The sequence below is a fragment of the Ambystoma mexicanum genome, chromosome 5p, assembly GCF_040938575.1.
Source record: "Ambystoma mexicanum isolate Mex_15411 chromosome 5p, UKY_AmexF1_1, whole genome shotgun sequence".
Classification (NCBI taxonomy): domain Eukaryota; kingdom Metazoa; phylum Chordata; class Amphibia; order Caudata; family Ambystomatidae; genus Ambystoma; species Ambystoma mexicanum.
The window spans coordinates 58,292,227-58,309,268 of NC_090930.1; the positions used below are offsets into that span (position 1 = coordinate 58,292,227).

Sequence of the window (17,042 nt, forward strand, 5' to 3'; positions counted from 1 at the left end):
GAAGACAATACACAAAGCGTAAGAGTAAGCAACGTTCAAACGAAAGCCAGGAAAGTGAGCAGAGGGATGTGGTAATAGAAGTGTGAGGAGAGGGACTGCAAAGAGTGCAAACCGAGGGGGCAAGATGATAAGCAGGAAGACTGATGAAAAGAGAAGAGCTGTAAGTCATGACGGGAAAAGACCAGTGAAGAAAGGAGCAGTTTGTTAGCATGGAAAGTGAGCAAAGGTCGAGCTTTCCTGATGTGGTAAAGTTGGAATCCACAAGAGTGAGCAATGATAGCGATGTGTAGTGAATGAGAGGGAGGTACACAAAACGACAAAACAGATTGCGAGTTATTGTTATTTGGCATTTATATAGCACCCTATATATCAATGGTATGATCGCAAAGCACTTGTAGGTTGAACAACCTTGGGGACTGTAGTCCAGGTCAGTCGAGAGAGTAGGGTAGAATACAGTGCTCGAGTGCACTCTGTGTGTGCAGCCAGTGTGATTTGCGCGATAGTGGCAGCATCCTAACACTAGGTGCTGTGGTAGTGAGAGATCAGTCTAATGTGTGCAGTCAGGTGGTTGGTCTCGGAATGTATTCTGTCAGGATTAGGCCTGTGTAGGAAGTTTGTGTGTGCAGCTAGGCCGATGTATTCGTGGGGTATATCTGCGTTCTAGCAGGTTGTTGAGGTGTTCATGGAGAATTGTTCGTATGTGTGCAGCTAGGCCGAAATTTATCGATGGGTATAGCTGCATTCTATTTTTTGTATTTGTATTTATTTTTGTTTATATAGCGCTTTACACCAAAGCGCTTGTTGGTGTAAAGTGCAAAGTTACTCACCGTAGTGACTAACGTAGTCCCCTTTCTTCCATACTGCATGGGCGCCCCTTGCAAGGGACGGGAGACGGAACTTGCGCTGCCCTGACTCCGGTCTCCGGCGCCACACCTCAGTCCCCATTGATGCGTCGACAATAGATTTAACATTGCCTAATGACACCAGTATTATGGGGGATATGGGGGGGGGGATGGTGGGACGTATGGAGGAAAGGGGACTAAGAGTATGTTAGTCACTACGGTGAGTAACTTATAATTACTCTTACGTCCCTTCCCCTTTCCTCCATACTGCATACTACATGGGCGATTACAACTGAATGTAGCCCCAGGGTCGAGAGGAGACCGTCCATAAGAAAATAGGTTCCCGAGAACCGCCTGTCCAAAAGCTGCATCAGATCAAGATCTGGTATTCAAACAGTAATGCTTGCAGAAAGCAGAGGGAGCGGCCCAAGTGGCCCCCTTGCTTATGACTTGCCAAGGGACATGGCGCTGGAAAGCGATGGCCGTTGCCTTAGCCCTGACTGCGCAGGCATGCATGCATGTTGGACGGAAGCGGCCTGTGCTGGCCCTCGTATGCTTCTTTGATGGTCGAGACCATCCAGCCGGATATGGAGGTCTTGGTGGCCCGATAGCCTGCACTTGAGCCTCTGAAAGTGACAGAGCGTCCAAATGTTTGACGATAGGATTGGAGGAGGAGAAAATCACCTCCTCCGAGTTCCTGTATGCTCGGAGTGTGCGAGGTGCGCCGAGAAGGAGAGCACGTCGTCCAAAGTACATGCCAGGGGGTCGATTTCCTTGGAGTCAGCCCAGTGGCAGAACCTGGCCCATTTTGGTTGTTACCAAGGAAGACCTGTTCCGACCCAGCGGGCTCACTTCGCCTCCCTGGGGGTTGCCCTACCTCATGTGGTCCTACCACAGATGGCCACCCCCAGGGTCAGAGTCAGGTAGCTTCTGCTTTTCCCTGGCCACATATGGGGAACTTTACCCCGGGGAAGTAGTGACACGCTCGCTAGACTTGTCACAAATCCTATTCAAATACACGCCAAAGGCTTCCTGGGCTAGAGTAGCCAAGACTATATATGGCCACATACATATCTTTTTACTCAGAGAAGAGAGTTTAGATGCAAATGGCCAAATAGGAACTGCACCAGGGAGGTTAACTCGCTAGCAAGTACCTGGACAACCCGCAACAGTATAGCTGCTACCATCGCCCAGGTATCGCAGCCAAGTAGGCCAGGTGATGGGCCTAGGAAAAAACAAGGCACCTTCTCGGCACACCACCTAGAGAGGCCTACAGCCTCCCAGTGAGAACAGTACTCAGTAGCACCCTTGGTGAGTCCTTGGATGAGTACTCCATATGGTAAGCATTATGGAACCAGTTGTGTAAAAACAGATTAGGGGTTCCGTGAGAGCCAGTGTTCACTACTTTGGACCGATCAGTTAAAGTGGGCAGTGCGCATATGGGAGGAGAGGTGCATGGGTAGAGTAACGCATGGGCCCGCAGCTGCTGCCCTCCAGAGAGCTCCCTTTCCAGGGACCACATGGTACGAGTATGGAGGAAAGGGGACTGGACAGAGGAATACAGTATGCATTTTCTCAGACCACTAGATTCTAAGCATACGGACTGTGGTAAGTTAAATGAAGTGGTAAGTTAAGTGATTTTCTTTTAAGCAGAGCATGAAGATTCCTAGAACTTATCTGTGCACCAGCCTCCAACACTGGCCAATATAGCCTTCTATATGGAGTCCTAAAATGTGGAACTCAAATGCACAGAAACCTCAAATGGTAGACAAGTCATCAGTGGGAAAGCTTCCTCTTTCACAAGGGAATTTCTCACATAACATGTACAAGAGCGAACTCGAAAAAGTGAGAAGGAAACTGTTAAATAGTGCTTGGAGTGAATGTAGGTGCATGCTGATGCTGAGAGAATGTTGGTGTGCCACAAGTGTGGGTGTGAATGCTGTGTGAAGATATCAGGATTGAGCAGTTGGAGAAGCTAGCCTGGGTGATGGGACCCAGTGGTTCACTGTAACATCTTAACTTGTAAGAATAAAGCTTACCTGTGGAACCCTGCAATGTAACAGAAACCATGACCTAAGAGGTTGTGAAAATGTACTCCGATTCAATCTCAAGTTTGTGAAGAGACTACCATGAACGCTGCCCTCACAAAGCAGACAGTGTATGTGTACGACGATATGTACTAATCTCCACTCTACTACAGATGTACATTTCAAAGTATCATCTGATGACCATTTTCCTGGAACTGAGGTCCAGTGATTAGATTGGTAAAGTGAGTTTGGTACTGCTTACCTAAGCGCGATCTGGGGCTAGCCCAGGGCAATGTGTGCAAGTCAATACTTCTGGGGTTTATCCACTGAGACCCAAGGGGTGGTAGTCGGTTCACAGAACTCTACAAGAGTCCTTTTTCCGAGTAATACTTTTGATCTTCACCAACTGTTTACCTTGTCCTGGACTCCCTAGCTGGGTGGATACTCTGGTTTCACCCTCATGAACCTTTCTGTGACAACTAAAGACTTAGAGTTCTGTGTAGGCTAGGGATGGATTTAGGTGGACCAAGTAGAAGTTGCTGGTGTGCCTTATATGTGTAAGACCTATGTTCGGATGTGTGTAACACCTCTCTCCCTCTCTACTTTAGCCCAAGCATTTTACTATTTTTATAATTCCTTGTTACACTAATGTACTGTGTACCCCCATTGTGAACCATAAGCTGTATAGGTGTATAATATATTGGAACTTACTTTTCAATATTTAATGTGTGCCTTAGTGTAGTATTGCCAAACAGTGTTCTTTTTGCATTTACCTGTGTGGGTCCCTTGGTCTACCATTTCAGTGATGTGTTAATTGTACTACACTACACTAGTGCCCCCGTCTCCTTAGTTCAGCCTTACTCCTTGGTCTATACTACTTAAACCCCCAACATATGATTATACTAATCCTCATCAGAAGCACTGGCAGGTGCTCCACAATCTGGCAAGAGATTCTTGCCATCTCCTTCGAACAGTAACATTTCTCACATTGAAACTCAGTTATTTCCTGATATGTGTCATAGGTTCTAGTTCTTTAGTGGTGGAGGTTTTCACATTTAATCAGATTCAGCAAATAGCCATTAATGGCTGTGGGAAGGCAGAAGGTTCTGGAATTTTGTTAATAACATGCCTTTGCTGTGTGGTTGGGGGGGAAGGAACCCCGCTGCCCGCAATCCGGACTACAGTAAGGAGCGTGGGGCACATGTGAAGCCCTAGGCTCTTTGTAGAGGAAAACTATGGATGCTTATTTTAAACATGGAGCCATCCTTGAGGAGGATAGCAGTGTTCAATCCACCTTTGTCAGGAATATTCTTCCAAATATTCCTGTTTAAAATAAAAAAGGCCAAGAGTCTTATGAAGCGCATATTCCATGCTTCTATTAAGGAGAGAGGAAAACATTGGCTCTTCCATGCCCATATAATTTCCCAGGCTGAAGAAACTGGTCTGGAAAGAATCGATGAATCACATGTGTTAAACGGTCAGCCATCTTGAGCACACTTTAGATGTGCATCAACTGTATTCAAGGACCAGCGCTGAATTAGCAAGATATTCGACCTGGCTGTAGACCACTGTATTGAAGCACCTCAGGGCAAACCCAAAGTCAAGGTTTGCAGATCCTCCAGCCACCTCCAGTACCAAAGTAGCCAAACACTCCCATCAGAAGAGCCTTTGTGTTGCCGAACCCAGCAGAGAAAAGCTTTAACAAACAGTGGCATATCAGACAGGGTTTCTTGGCTTGAATGAACCTTTTACAAGTATTCAGGTGCAGGCTTCTTGAAAAGTCTAGCGATGCAGTTGTTCCAGCACAGTAGTGCTTGAGACCACATCACAAAGAACAGAGCTCCCATGCATTGTCCAGCCCCAAACACAAAGTGCAAGAAGATAGATGTGGACACCAGACTCTTGCAGGACCTGCAAACCAATAAGCCATCTTTTCCTGGTATGAGAGGAAGGAGACCATCTACTAGAGCCAGGGAAGGAAAGGTTAGCTGGGAAACAAGCCTACACTGTTCTTGAGGCGTAGAATCAACGTGGGTGCCCGAAAAATGTTTGGCAAGTCAAAACACAGTGTAAAACGTGGGGAGTATGGCTCTGTCTGTGCATGCACCAATGGCATTCCTGTGGGGGTTGGGAAGGAAAATTAGCACGCTTCTGGTGGACAAGAGGCAATGTGATGGTGAAGTCACCATGAGAGGAGCTTCTTTAAACACAACCCAAAAACCATGGGTGGGGGAAAAGTAAAATGCTGCATATACCCATACCCGCATAGCAATGTGAAAAGTCCCAATCATCTAAAACATCAATCTGATCAATAAGACAAAGGATTAAGGCAAGACTCACCTTTTTTTGCTAGGGATGACTCCGATCTGTTCACTCTCACCATGGGGCGTGACTAATCTCGCCTGCCACCACTCATCGTCTGAAGCGTTAATCACATGCAAAATGTCCCCATAAGAAAAGCTCAGCCCTTGACTCGGCAGGCAACTGTCACGTGTCCTATCGTAGTCAAACAGAGCTCTGAGAAAAAAGAGAAAGGAAAGGAATGAAATGTATCATCAGGCAACCAAAACAGCACAACACTAATATGAAACATACCTTTTAACTAACGGTACTATATGGGACTTTCGGTGTCATAAAATAAACCAACTACTTGTAATCAACCACAATCACCTTGCAGATGTGAGGAGCAGGTTAATTTTCTGTATAACTGGAATCAGGGGTCCAGACAGTCCCTATGTAGTGCGACCGAATACATGATTTAGAGGTCTTCACACCAAGGCTTTGTTACACTTGATCAAGGCCGTCAGTGTTGGCACTTGTGGTTTCAAGGTAAAGATGACCCAGGGTTCCACTCTGAGATATGCTTGTCATTAGCCTCCAAGCACTACTTTGAGCTCTATGGGTCTTTGCCCTCAGTCTTTGGGTACTTAGACTACTCACGTAAGTATCCCTAGGCCATTCTGGGAATTTGATGCCCACAAAGCGGCGATTTCACACAAAGGACTTTCTCTAGCATCTTTAGTTCCAATGTTCGTCGTGTTTGCGACACTAGGTCGTGAGGTGCAGTTTTACTACTGTGACTACAGCTTCACTCCTATGGACTGCCGACCGAAGTCTCATTTGCTAGATCTCCCCTTCCGGCCTTTGCTCCTCTCCTTATCCTTATGACATGGTTGCCGTCGTGAGTTGGAAGAACTTCCCATGCTTTAAGAGGGGACCAAGCCACCAAGGACTGGGTTGGTCTGACAGCTACCCAATGTGCTTTGGAGGGGCAGGGGAGCTGAATCAGTAATCCTGGTCCCACTCCCCCATCATTCCAATATCCCGTTTGGTGCTAGCATTACCTAAAAGGATGTCTGGGGACTACAAGTGCCAGCGGATCCCAGGATTGTTAGAGACGAACCGTAGAGAAGATTGGTATTCAAAAAATTCACTAAACCCTAAACAGTGCGAAATTAAAATTAAAACCCCAGTCTGCTAATTACTCAACACCCTCAGGCCACCCACCCACCATGATGTGAATCAAAACCATAAACTGTTAGGAAATGCAAAACAGAGGAAATGCAAAACAGTGTTTTGCTAAACAGAGGGTATTCAATATGTGTACACAATCCGTGTAACTTAATGGTTGACGAAAAGACAATTGGGATCACTCCCGGTCAGGCCGGTACACAGGGATGCTTGCTGGGAGAAAGCAGACTGCCACAGAACACTGAAGAGCCGCAAACCCGGTCCTTTGTAGTTCCAAGATTGCGCTGATAGTCTAAACCTTACTTAAAGTTGCAGTGCGGACAGTTAAGCATATGCAAGTCAATTAAATCCTGGTTGTTACCAGAAGGGGAGAAATAAATCAACTACTCTAACAAAATCTTACAGGAAGAATAGTCAACTGTGGAAACCTCAACAATCTGCTCAGTGGAAAGACCAACCCGGGCTGGCTTACAAAGACAGCCATGGGACCAGGACTATTAAAGAGCCTAGCAAAAGCCCAAAAGGGGCAAAGACTGGGAGGAAGCAGATATGCTATTCGTAGATCCCTGAATACATAGTGAGATTGGTACCTCGAAAGAGGTAGTTCACCTGCCATTAGTGGTGCAGCAGATGCTCGCACCACAAGGACTAGTGGTGTGTGGTGAGTGGAGAACCCCAAGCCAGGTTCTACCAGCAAGACATAACCATGTGGAAGGTCAGAGGACTGGCCACTCCCTTGAGAAGCTTATGAAGAACCCCTTGCAGGTAGGACAGAATATAGTGTGCCTGAAAACAACTGTTACAACAAAAAAGGGGGGAGGTGGGTGGGGTAAGAAACACTTGTTAACAAAGATTTGTTAGAGAAACCTGAGGTGATGGAGAAACTCCAGAGAATTGTTAAAGGACCGGAGACGGTGGAAATGCCTAGGGAAAATGGTGCCGACCAGGGACTCCGAATAAGGCCACATTGAATGCAGTCCCTGGAAGAAGCATCTGGCAAGGGTTTGGCTTTTAGTATAAAAGGATGGACTTTGAAGCTAAGGTTTATGACATTTTCATTGGCCTCACCTGGAGAACATTTTGTTGTAGCTTAGTGTGAGCCAGGAGACTAATTCAGAATACGTTGCAACATAAGTTGGCCAGCATCTTGGGACTTTTGTTTTAGGGCATCCCTGGAGAAATGGAGTTATCAGTTTCTATTGAACATTTGGATGTTAAAAGAAGTCACTTTCCTGATGTATCGCGATCACTTGGGGAACCCCACTTTGTAAACTAGTGTCAAGGATGGGATAAAAGTGATTTTTAATTATTTCTATAGACTTATCCAACGCAAGACCTTGTATTATTTATCTAACTAAATACAAGCAAAATAATCGCTTAGCGTATGTTGTTCGTCCTTCCTATAGTGTGCATAAGCGGTCTCTCCCTCTCGCCTCTCTATAGACGGTCGGATTCCTTCCCGCTCCGCCACGTCAGAGTGCATCGCTGGTATAATTTGTACAGCTACGTCAGTTTATGTGTAACTCCCGTTCAACTCTATAGCAGTTTGCATTTCTCTGGTCTTCAGCAAGTAGGTCCAGCCTCATTGCCCTCTGCGCTCACAGATTTGGTCTAACAACCAGCAGACACTTTGGGGTGGACCTCATTCTTCGCATCCTCCCATGTCATTCTGTCAGTATAACATCATCCTCTCTATTCCCCTTTGTTTAAAATGAGAACCTGGTGTAGTCACCAGGCTGTGCAAGGCTTTTCAGCCAAACCAGGATGACTAACCTGCCCTTTCCCTCTGCCGGTTTTTAGCTAGCTCTGGGGCCGTGGGGTACATCACCTGATCGAAGTAAGCCAAGGACCATATACTACATAGAGTCCCTGCAACTTGTAGATGGTGTTTGATCATACTAGCTATATCCACGGCAGGCCCATGAATGTCTAATGTCGATGCATATCGAAGGTGCAATACAAGAACTAACCAAGTAAACTACTACGTAAAATGAATCCCTTCAAAACAAAGTAAATAATTGTGACAACAGTTGGGCATATAGACCGTTTTAGATGGGCAAATACACATACTCTAGTGTATGCAAGTGTAATACACAATCATCTGTTGCCTAACAAATCACACTTTGCTACCACTGAAAAGGTCTTGATCAAAGATTCGCTTAACATAACCAGTGTATTTGTAGAGCGCACGTTCACCCCCCAAGGGGCAACTTGGCGTTATGGACAGTAAACAGATGTTGGTTTCCCAACTTAATGGTACTCATTTCGAATAGAATTTAGAACGGTGAAGAGCTAAATGGACCTGCCGGGATTCGAACCTGTGACCATGAGGTCAAACACAGGCCCCTGTAGTGGATGCATTTGTCCACTGAGCCACAGACCCGGCTTACTAGTGGGATTCTAGTCCCTCAACAATCATTACATCGAGCCAACCCCCTTTCTGTCAGGAATCCACATAGGGTCTCTGAGGATCACTGGCTCCGCAGGCAACTCCTCTCTGCAGACACTGCAGGGGTTAACTTAAATAGCATCCCTTGTTATCAGAGAGTCAGCCCACGTTTGTATGCACTAGCCTACAAAAACTAGCTCTCCAACCCGAAGTCCTTAGTTATCGTCAGTGATCCCATCTAAAGACTTTGCCTACCTGTGCTCCGTCCCATGCCCAGTCCCCACTGCTGCTTTCAGGCAAGCTCACATTGTTGTACCAAAGTTCCTGCCCGTCTGTAGCGCTCCCTCTTCTACTATGGTTACCTGCTGGCCGTCCAACCTTCGGAAGCCTGGGATCTGGAGAGCCAGAGTGCATGGGTAGTAGCAGAATTCTTGGCAAGCCCAGTTACTGATTTTCTGCAGCTTCTCAGCCCAGAAACAGTGTTGTTCCCATTCAGCCCAGGAGGAGAGACTTCTGACTGGGTAAGCATCACCATGGGAATGAAAGCAGTGGCTGCAGTGTTTATGGGGGTCATCATGCCAACCATTCTTCCTTAGGCATATGGATCACAGCTTAAAAATGTACATCCTTCCTTTGGCCAGCCAGAAATAACAGCTACAGCAGATGCCATATATAGCAGCCCACTGAGCCCCAAAATAGACTGCAGGCCAGAAAGGATGAATTTATCACAAAACGGTGCCTCTACATAATAAAAGAACAAGTTAGTTACCAACTGTAATGTTCTTTTGATTCGATGTTCCTCCCACGTATTCCTCATCTTAGATATATCCTTACCTTCAGCTTTGCTGCTTTGGAAAAAAAAAATCTCTCCACCAGAGGGCGCTCTGCTCGAGGCTTTGGCGTTGATGTCCCTCGGCGGTATCTGTCAAGCGCCGACGCCATCTGCTATATAAATGCCTCGAGCCGCGCCAGTTTGCCTCAGTTCTGGTTTTTCGTATTTTGTAGCCAATGGATTGTAGTTAATGGCATGCCTCTTTTGACCCAAGCCTTAAATTAATTTTGAGTGTAAATTACGTAAACTGTACTGTGGGGTAGGCTGGGAGGGTCGATGAGGAATGCGTGAGGAACATCCAATCGAAAGAACGTTACAGTTGGTAAGTAACTTGTTCTTCGAATGGATTGTGACCTCCCACGTATTCCTCATCTTAGATAGACTCCCAAAGCAGTTTTGTATTGGAGGAGGGAGTACAGAGATATCAATCATGTACAGAATGAAGTACTGATTTAGCAAAGAAACCTCCCTGTGATGAATCTAGGGCATAGTGTTTTATAAATGTGTGCATGGATGATCAGGTGGCTGCTGCGCAAATCTCTTGCACTGGGACACCTCTCTGAAGAGCTGTTGAAGTCGCCATGCCCCTGGCTGAATGAGCCCTCAGCCCATCTGGAGGATCTTTCCCAGCCAATCTATAACATTCAGTTACAGCCAAAATTATCCACCTAGATAATGTTTGCTTAGTCACTGCCAGTCCCAATTTACGACCAGTGTATCCCACAAAAAGTTGGTCACACTGACGTAATTTTGCCAGTCTTGAAATATAGAAACAGAGCCCCCCCGCCCCCTGGGTTCCAATCTGTGTAGTATTTCCTCCTCCTTACTTGCGTGAGGGGGAGGGTAAAAAGCAGGCAGTGTTATTTTTTGTGACAGGTGAAAATCTGAGACAATATTTGGCAAAAACCTTTTTTTTTAAAAAAAAGAGTTTGACCCTACGAACAACCTTATCTTTGTAAAAGACGGTGTGAGGAGGTCTGATAGATAGTGCCTGCAACTCACTCACCCTGCAGGCTGATGTAATTGCCACTAGAAGGGAGTAGTTTCTTACCTGTAACTGCATTTCTCCAGCGTTGGTATCTTTCATGGATTCACATGCTGTGAATATTCCCAGTCGTTAGGCAGGGAACCTGTCATTTTAACCTAGCGTTTTACTATGGAAGACACTTCAGTGTCCTATCAACGTCCTTTTTGGGTGCTTTAGTCCCCAATAGGACGTAGGCTATAAATAGCCCCGTCCCCACGGCTTCCCTTCAGATTTTAACCTCCAAAGTAGAGGAAACCCCGAACCAGGTTTGGCTGCAGGAGCGGCCGGAGGGCGCATGTAGTATCTAATGCCCAGCTAGATCTGCAGCTCCGGAACAATCCCAGAACCAGCAAGAAAATGTCAAATTCCACCCCATTACCACAGAGGACATGGTAAAATGTATGTCCTACATGGAGCCCACATCATGTGCAGAAAACATTATCCCCCCAAAAATGATACGGGAAAACAAAGATTTTCGCACCTATGCTCACTAAGGGAATAGTTTCTTACCTGTAACTCCATTTCTCCAGCATTGGTATCTTTCATGGATTCACATGCTTTGAATATTCCCCGTCGTCAGGCTGGGAATCCCCGGTACATTATATAGACCCTTTCCCGTAGGAAAACTTTTTCGACGCTTATGCGTCCTATCCACCTCGTTTTGTATCATGCGTGCCCGTGCCGTCAGGACGTCATGATATAAATACAGGCCCCGCCCCCGCGCTCCCTCAGATTTCGGCCCCCAAAGTAGTGGGGAAACCGGTTTGCATGATCAGGGGAGGCAGGTGGGCGCATGTGAATCCATGAAAGATACCAATGCTGGAGAAATGGAGTTACAGGTAAGAAACTATTCCCTTCTCCAGCATTGGATCTTTCATGGATTCACATGCTTTGAATAGATTACATAGCAGTACTACCCCCAAGAGGAGGTGTGCATGCAAACCCCTATACATTCTTCGCAAAAGGCCGTTCCCTAAGATTATGTATACATCAGTAATAGTTTACATAGGGAAAAAACTGACCACATACAGTCATAAATTCCACAGGATGCCACCCCGCAGCCGGGGCTTACCTTACTGGAATAGGTGTCGAAGCACCGCCTGTCCCATCCGGGTGTCTTCGGCATGTTGCTGCGACAGGCAGTAATGGCGGGTAAAGGTGTGTGTAGTCGCCCAGGTAGCCGCCATGCAGATGTCCCCTAGAGGGACTCCGGCCCACAGTGCCGTCGACGATGCCGCTGCTCTAGTTGAATGAGCTCTTGGCCGTCGTAGAAGAGGCTTCCCTGCCTTGGAATGGCAGTACGAGATGGTAGATGACACCCATCTTGAAAGTCCTTGCTTTGAAATGGCTTTTCCTCTAGCACCCAACCCATAGGCCACAAACAGCTGTCTCGTTTCTCTGAACGGTTGCGTACGATGAAGATAAAACTTGAGAGCCCTTTTTACATCCAATGTGTGTAGCATGCGCTCCGCTCCCGAGCATGGCTCCGGAAAAAACGTAGGCAACACGATAGAAGAGTGTTTATGAAACACCGAAGGAGCTTTTGGTATGAACTGTGGGTTAGTGGCTAGGACTACCTTGGTCTTGAAAAATCGTAAGTATGGTGGGTCCACCATTAGAGCCTGAACTTCTGAGATACGTCGGGCTGAAGTGATGGCCACCAGGAAGGCCAATTTCCACGACAGAAACTTCAGAGACGATGATGACATTGGCTCAAACGGAGGTTTCATAAGAGACGTTAAGATCAGATTGAGGCTCCACTCCGGTGGAAATTTCTTCTCTGGAGGGAAACTCCGAAAGAGGCCTTTAAGGAAGTGCTTAATCAGGCGGTCGCTGAACAATGGTGCCGAGTGCCGTCGACGAGTAAACCTGGAAATGGCTGCTAGGTGTACTTTTATTGACGACACCGACAGGCCCATTTGAGCTAATAACAGCAAGTATGGAAGGAGCTGTTCCGGCCTAATCGATTGCGGGGCCAAACCTGGTTGATCCTCACACCATTGACAGAACCTTTTCCATTTGTACGCGTATGAGGCGTTTGTGGAAGGTGCTCTTGCCGCTTGCAGGATACGTCGACAGTCCTCCGGAATCGTTAGCCGACCAAATTCGGCGAAGTCAGGAGCCAGGCCGTCAACTTGAGGCTGTCCGGGTCGTGATGCCAAACGACACCCTCCTGTCGAGACAGAAGGTCGGGGGTCTTCTGGAATCTCATCGGTTCCGCCGCCGCTAAGTGTAGTAGGTCTGAAAACCACACTTGTCTGGCCCAGTATGGGGCCACCAGAATTACCCGACATGGGTACCTGAGGATCCATTGCAACGTCCTCCTGACAAGGGGAAAAGGAGGAAATGCGTACAGGAATTTGTTCGTCCATGGGAATGAGAACGCATCCCCCAGTGAGCCCTGCTGAGGCCATCTGCTTGCGTACTGATGGCATTTCTTGTTGTTCTTCGTTGCAAACAGGTCTATGGAAGGGTGTCCCCATTCCTTGAATACTTGTTGAAGTTGTTGGTCGTTCAGCACCCATTCGTGAACTTCGTTCATTTCTCTGCTGAGGGCATCGGCTTCCACGTTTTTCACTCCTGGTAGGTGAAATGCTAAGATTTGTATGTTGTGTTGAAGGGCCCAATGCCAGATTTTCTGTGCCTCTGTCGATAGGGACCTGGAACGTGTCCCTCCTTGTTTCCTCAAGTAGAACATCGTAGTGGTGTTGTCCGTCATGACACGCACCACCGAGTCCCTCAGTTGCGGAAGAAAAGACTTCAGAGCCCATCGCACTGCTCTCAGTTCTAGCAGGTTGATATGCAGGGAGGACTCCTACAAAGACCACTGGCCTTGTACCTGTAACATATCCAGATGAGCTCCCCATCCGCTCAGCGATGCATCCGTCACCACCGTCTTTTGGAACTCTGGTTCCAGTAGAGGCATCCCTCTCGTTAGGTGAGTAGACACTTTCCACCAGCCGAGTGCTTGAACTAGTTGTTCGTCGACGACCAGTCTGTCGGACCAGCGACCTCTGCTCTGTGCCCAACGGTCCGCTAGAAATTCCTGGCAAGGCCTCATAAACAGACGGCAGTTGTTTATTAACGGAATGCAGGACGACATGGTCCCTAGCAGGGACATGTACTTGCGCACAGAGACTCTGGTACCGCCGCTCCATTCCGACGCCTTGTTTTGAAGTTTCTGAATTCTTTCGCTGGATGGTTTCACCAGGCTTGTGTGCGTATGAAACTCCGCTCCTAGAAAGACCAAGGTCCTCGAAGGCTCTACTGAGGACTTGTTGAAGTTTATTGCGAAGCCCAGTTCCTGTAAGATGGACATTGTGGCTCGTAGACTGTCTCGTGTTTGTTCCTTGGATGACCCTCTGATTAGCCAGTCGTCTAGATATGGATAGACATGATGACCATCCTTCCTTAAATGGGCCGCTATAGGGGCCAAGCACTTGGTGAACGTCCTGGGGGAGGACTTGAGCCCGAACGGGAGGACCTTGAACTGAAAATGCTTTCTCCCGACGACGAATCTTAAATATCTCCTGTGTCGTGGGCGTATTGGGATGTGAAAATAAGCATCCTGAAGGTCTAGTGAAGAGAGATAGTCCATGGGTTGCACCGATCTGATAACCTCTTGGAGTTTTAGCATTTTGAATTTTTGGCTCTTTAGCCACTTGTTGAGTACCCTCAGGTCGAGAATGGGCCTCCATTTGCCGTTTGGCTTTTTGACAACAAAGAACCTGGAATAAACTCCTTGGCCTTCCTGTGCCACAGGAACTCTCTCTACCGCCCCTTTTCGCAACATAAGCTCCGCCTCTTGTCGTAGGATTTGGAGGTGGGGCTGTGTCGAGAATAAAGGAGGAAGACGCGGAGGCTTGTCTTTGAATTGCAGCGCATGACCCATGCGAATCGTGTCTAGGACCCATCGATCTTTGGTGATGCATTTCCATCGGTCGAAGTGATGAGAGACTCGACCCCCCAGGACGTTCCGAAGGCCGTCATTGGTTGCTGGTTTGCTTGTTCTTCGTTGACGACGGACCTGAGCCTCGCCGCCTGGAGGCTTGATAGTCCCTGCTTCCACGTGCCGACTGGGACGCTCGTCTGAACCCTTGTGAAGAGTACGAGGGCCTGTTAAATCCACGGTCCCTCGAGGCTCCAAAGCGGGAGTTTCCAGAAGCACCTCTGAAAGGGCGAAAAGAGCGAAAATTTCTACCCGTTTGAAGGGCGCCGAGGGACCTAGCAGTATCCGTGTCTTCTTTCATCCCTTTCAGCGCTTCATCAACCTTTTCGCCAAACAGGTGCTCCCCTTCGCATGGCATGTCCAGGACTTTGTACTGTACTTCAGGACGGAAAGTAGTACATTTGAGCCACGCTTGTCGACGAAGCACTACTCCATGGTTGATTTGTTTGAAACCAGACTCTGCTAGGTCCACTGCGATATTAATAGCGTGGTTCGAGGCCTCCTCGCCGTCCCGCACCAGTAACATAGCTGCTTTTCGGTGTTCGTCTGGCAGGTGTTCTAGGATAGGGGCTAATTTGTGCCACATTTCCCTATCATATCGTGACACGATCGCTAAGGAATTGGCTGCTCTTACTGTCGTCGCTCCGACCGAGAGCACCTTCTTTCCAAATGCGTCCTGCCTCCTAGCCTCGCTTTCCGGTGGCGTTGAACATTTTTGCTGGACCCTGGCCTTCCTAGCTGCTGCCGCCGACACCACCGAGTCAGACAAAGGCTGTGATGTTAGACATTTTGGAGTGGACTCCGGAGCTTTAAACTTTTTCTCGATCCGTCCCTTTATGGCTGGTTCCGAGAACGGATGGCGCATCGTTTTGAGACCTTCTTGCCACACGTGGTCAAGGATTGGGATGGCAAATACCGATTTTCTCCTTTGACCCATATGGTCAAAAAGGAAACAGTCTTTCCTCTGCTCCTCAGGAATCAAGCCGAATTCGGAACACGCTTTCCCCATCATTGCATGGAAGGCTCCCACATCATCAGGGGGAGATGGCTGTGTCTGGCTCCTCGTAGACTCCAATTCTACATCCGAATTCCATGTCGGGTCCCTCGACGGTGACAGGGAGATGTCTGACCCAGAGTCATCATGTATAGAGTCGGACTCCGACAACTCACCCTCCTCCTGAGCTCGAGGACGATCTTTTACCGCCTGGGGAGCCGATGGGTGATTCGTCGACGAGCGAGCCGTACAAGTTTGCTCGTCGACGGAAGGTACAGACAGAAGTGACGATGACGTCCCAGGTTGAGGGAACTGGGTATCCAGCCGCTGTAGTAGCTTCTGAAGAGTATTAAGCACATCCAGAGACAAAACTGTCTGGGGGTTCAGCAACGTGGATGATATAGGTACCATACCCCCGCTCGCACTCGTCGCCGTCGTCGTCGACGTGGAAGGCCGTAAGCCTAAATCCAATGGCTGCAGAACCATGTCACCTTCCCCTTCCGCCGAGCAGGCCGTGTCTGGCTGCAGTAAGACCTCAGGGGGGATCGGGTCATAGACCTCAGGCAGCCAAGCCATAGACTGAGTTTCCGTCGACGAAGGAATCCCAACCGCTGCTGCTTGAACGGTAATAGGCATCGTCAATGACACCGAGGTCGACGAGGAAGTCGTCGTCGTCGAGCCTTTAGACTTCGTTGTCGATTTTGATGCCGACTTCCCGGCTGAAGCTTCTCGACTCACGGAAGACCTGGGACGGTCCCCTGAGGAGGATTTAGACAGCGCCAGCCTCTCCGTCTTAGATGATGAGGAGGAGGAGGGCTTTTTATGAGATGAGGAGGATCCAGCATGTTTCCCCTTATGCTTGTCCTCAGGGCGAATTTCTGCTGGCCGCACCTTCTTCGATGGAGGCTCCGACTTGCTCCTGGAGGCCGTGGAGCCAACTTCCGAAGCCGGGTAGGCACCCGCTCCGTCATTAAGCCAGTCGACCAGCCTTCTTTTACGGTCCTTAAGGGTTTTTTGGGAGAAACCCTGGCATATCTCACATGTATCCGCCGTGTGGTGCGGGTGGAGACAGTAGATACAGTCCATGTGGCCGTCTCCTTCATAAACCTTTTTGAGGCCACAGGTTGCACATGGGCGAAATAACGCCTTTCCAGACATAATTCTCCAGATTTGAACTTCGCTTACGCGAAACAGACAAAAAAACAATCTAGTTATCACTAGTAGTAACACGAAGATCCCACTGCTTTGAAAGACGGTTGAAATCTGAGGGAGCGCGGGGGCGGGGCCTGTATTTATATCATGACGTCCTGACGGCACGGGCACGCATGATACAAAACGAGGTGGATAGGACGCATAAGCGTCGAAAAAGTTTTCCTACGGGAAAGGGTCTATATAATGTACCGGGGATTCCCAGCCTGACGACGGGGAATATTCAAAGCATGTGAATCCATGAAAGATCCAATGCTGGAGAAGATGGTAAATACTTCCTTTAGAGACAGAACAATACCTAA

At 48.0% G+C, this 17,042-nt stretch overlaps 1 protein-coding gene across 12 annotated transcripts in view; it reads right to left on the minus strand.

The window, feature by feature from the left end:
* DLG3 (discs large MAGUK scaffold protein 3) overlaps nt 1–17,042 on the minus strand; it is a 2,111,742-nt gene that overhangs the window by 334,493 nt on the left and 1,760,207 nt on the right. For all 12 annotated transcript variants that reach the window (XM_069612439.1, XM_069612441.1, XM_069612436.1 and 9 more), the window contains one exon: nt 5,210–5,386. In XM_069612439.1, coding sequence (XP_069468540.1) covers nt 5,210–5,386 — 177 coding nt within the window. The remainder of the gene's footprint in view (nt 1–5,209; nt 5,387–17,042) is intronic.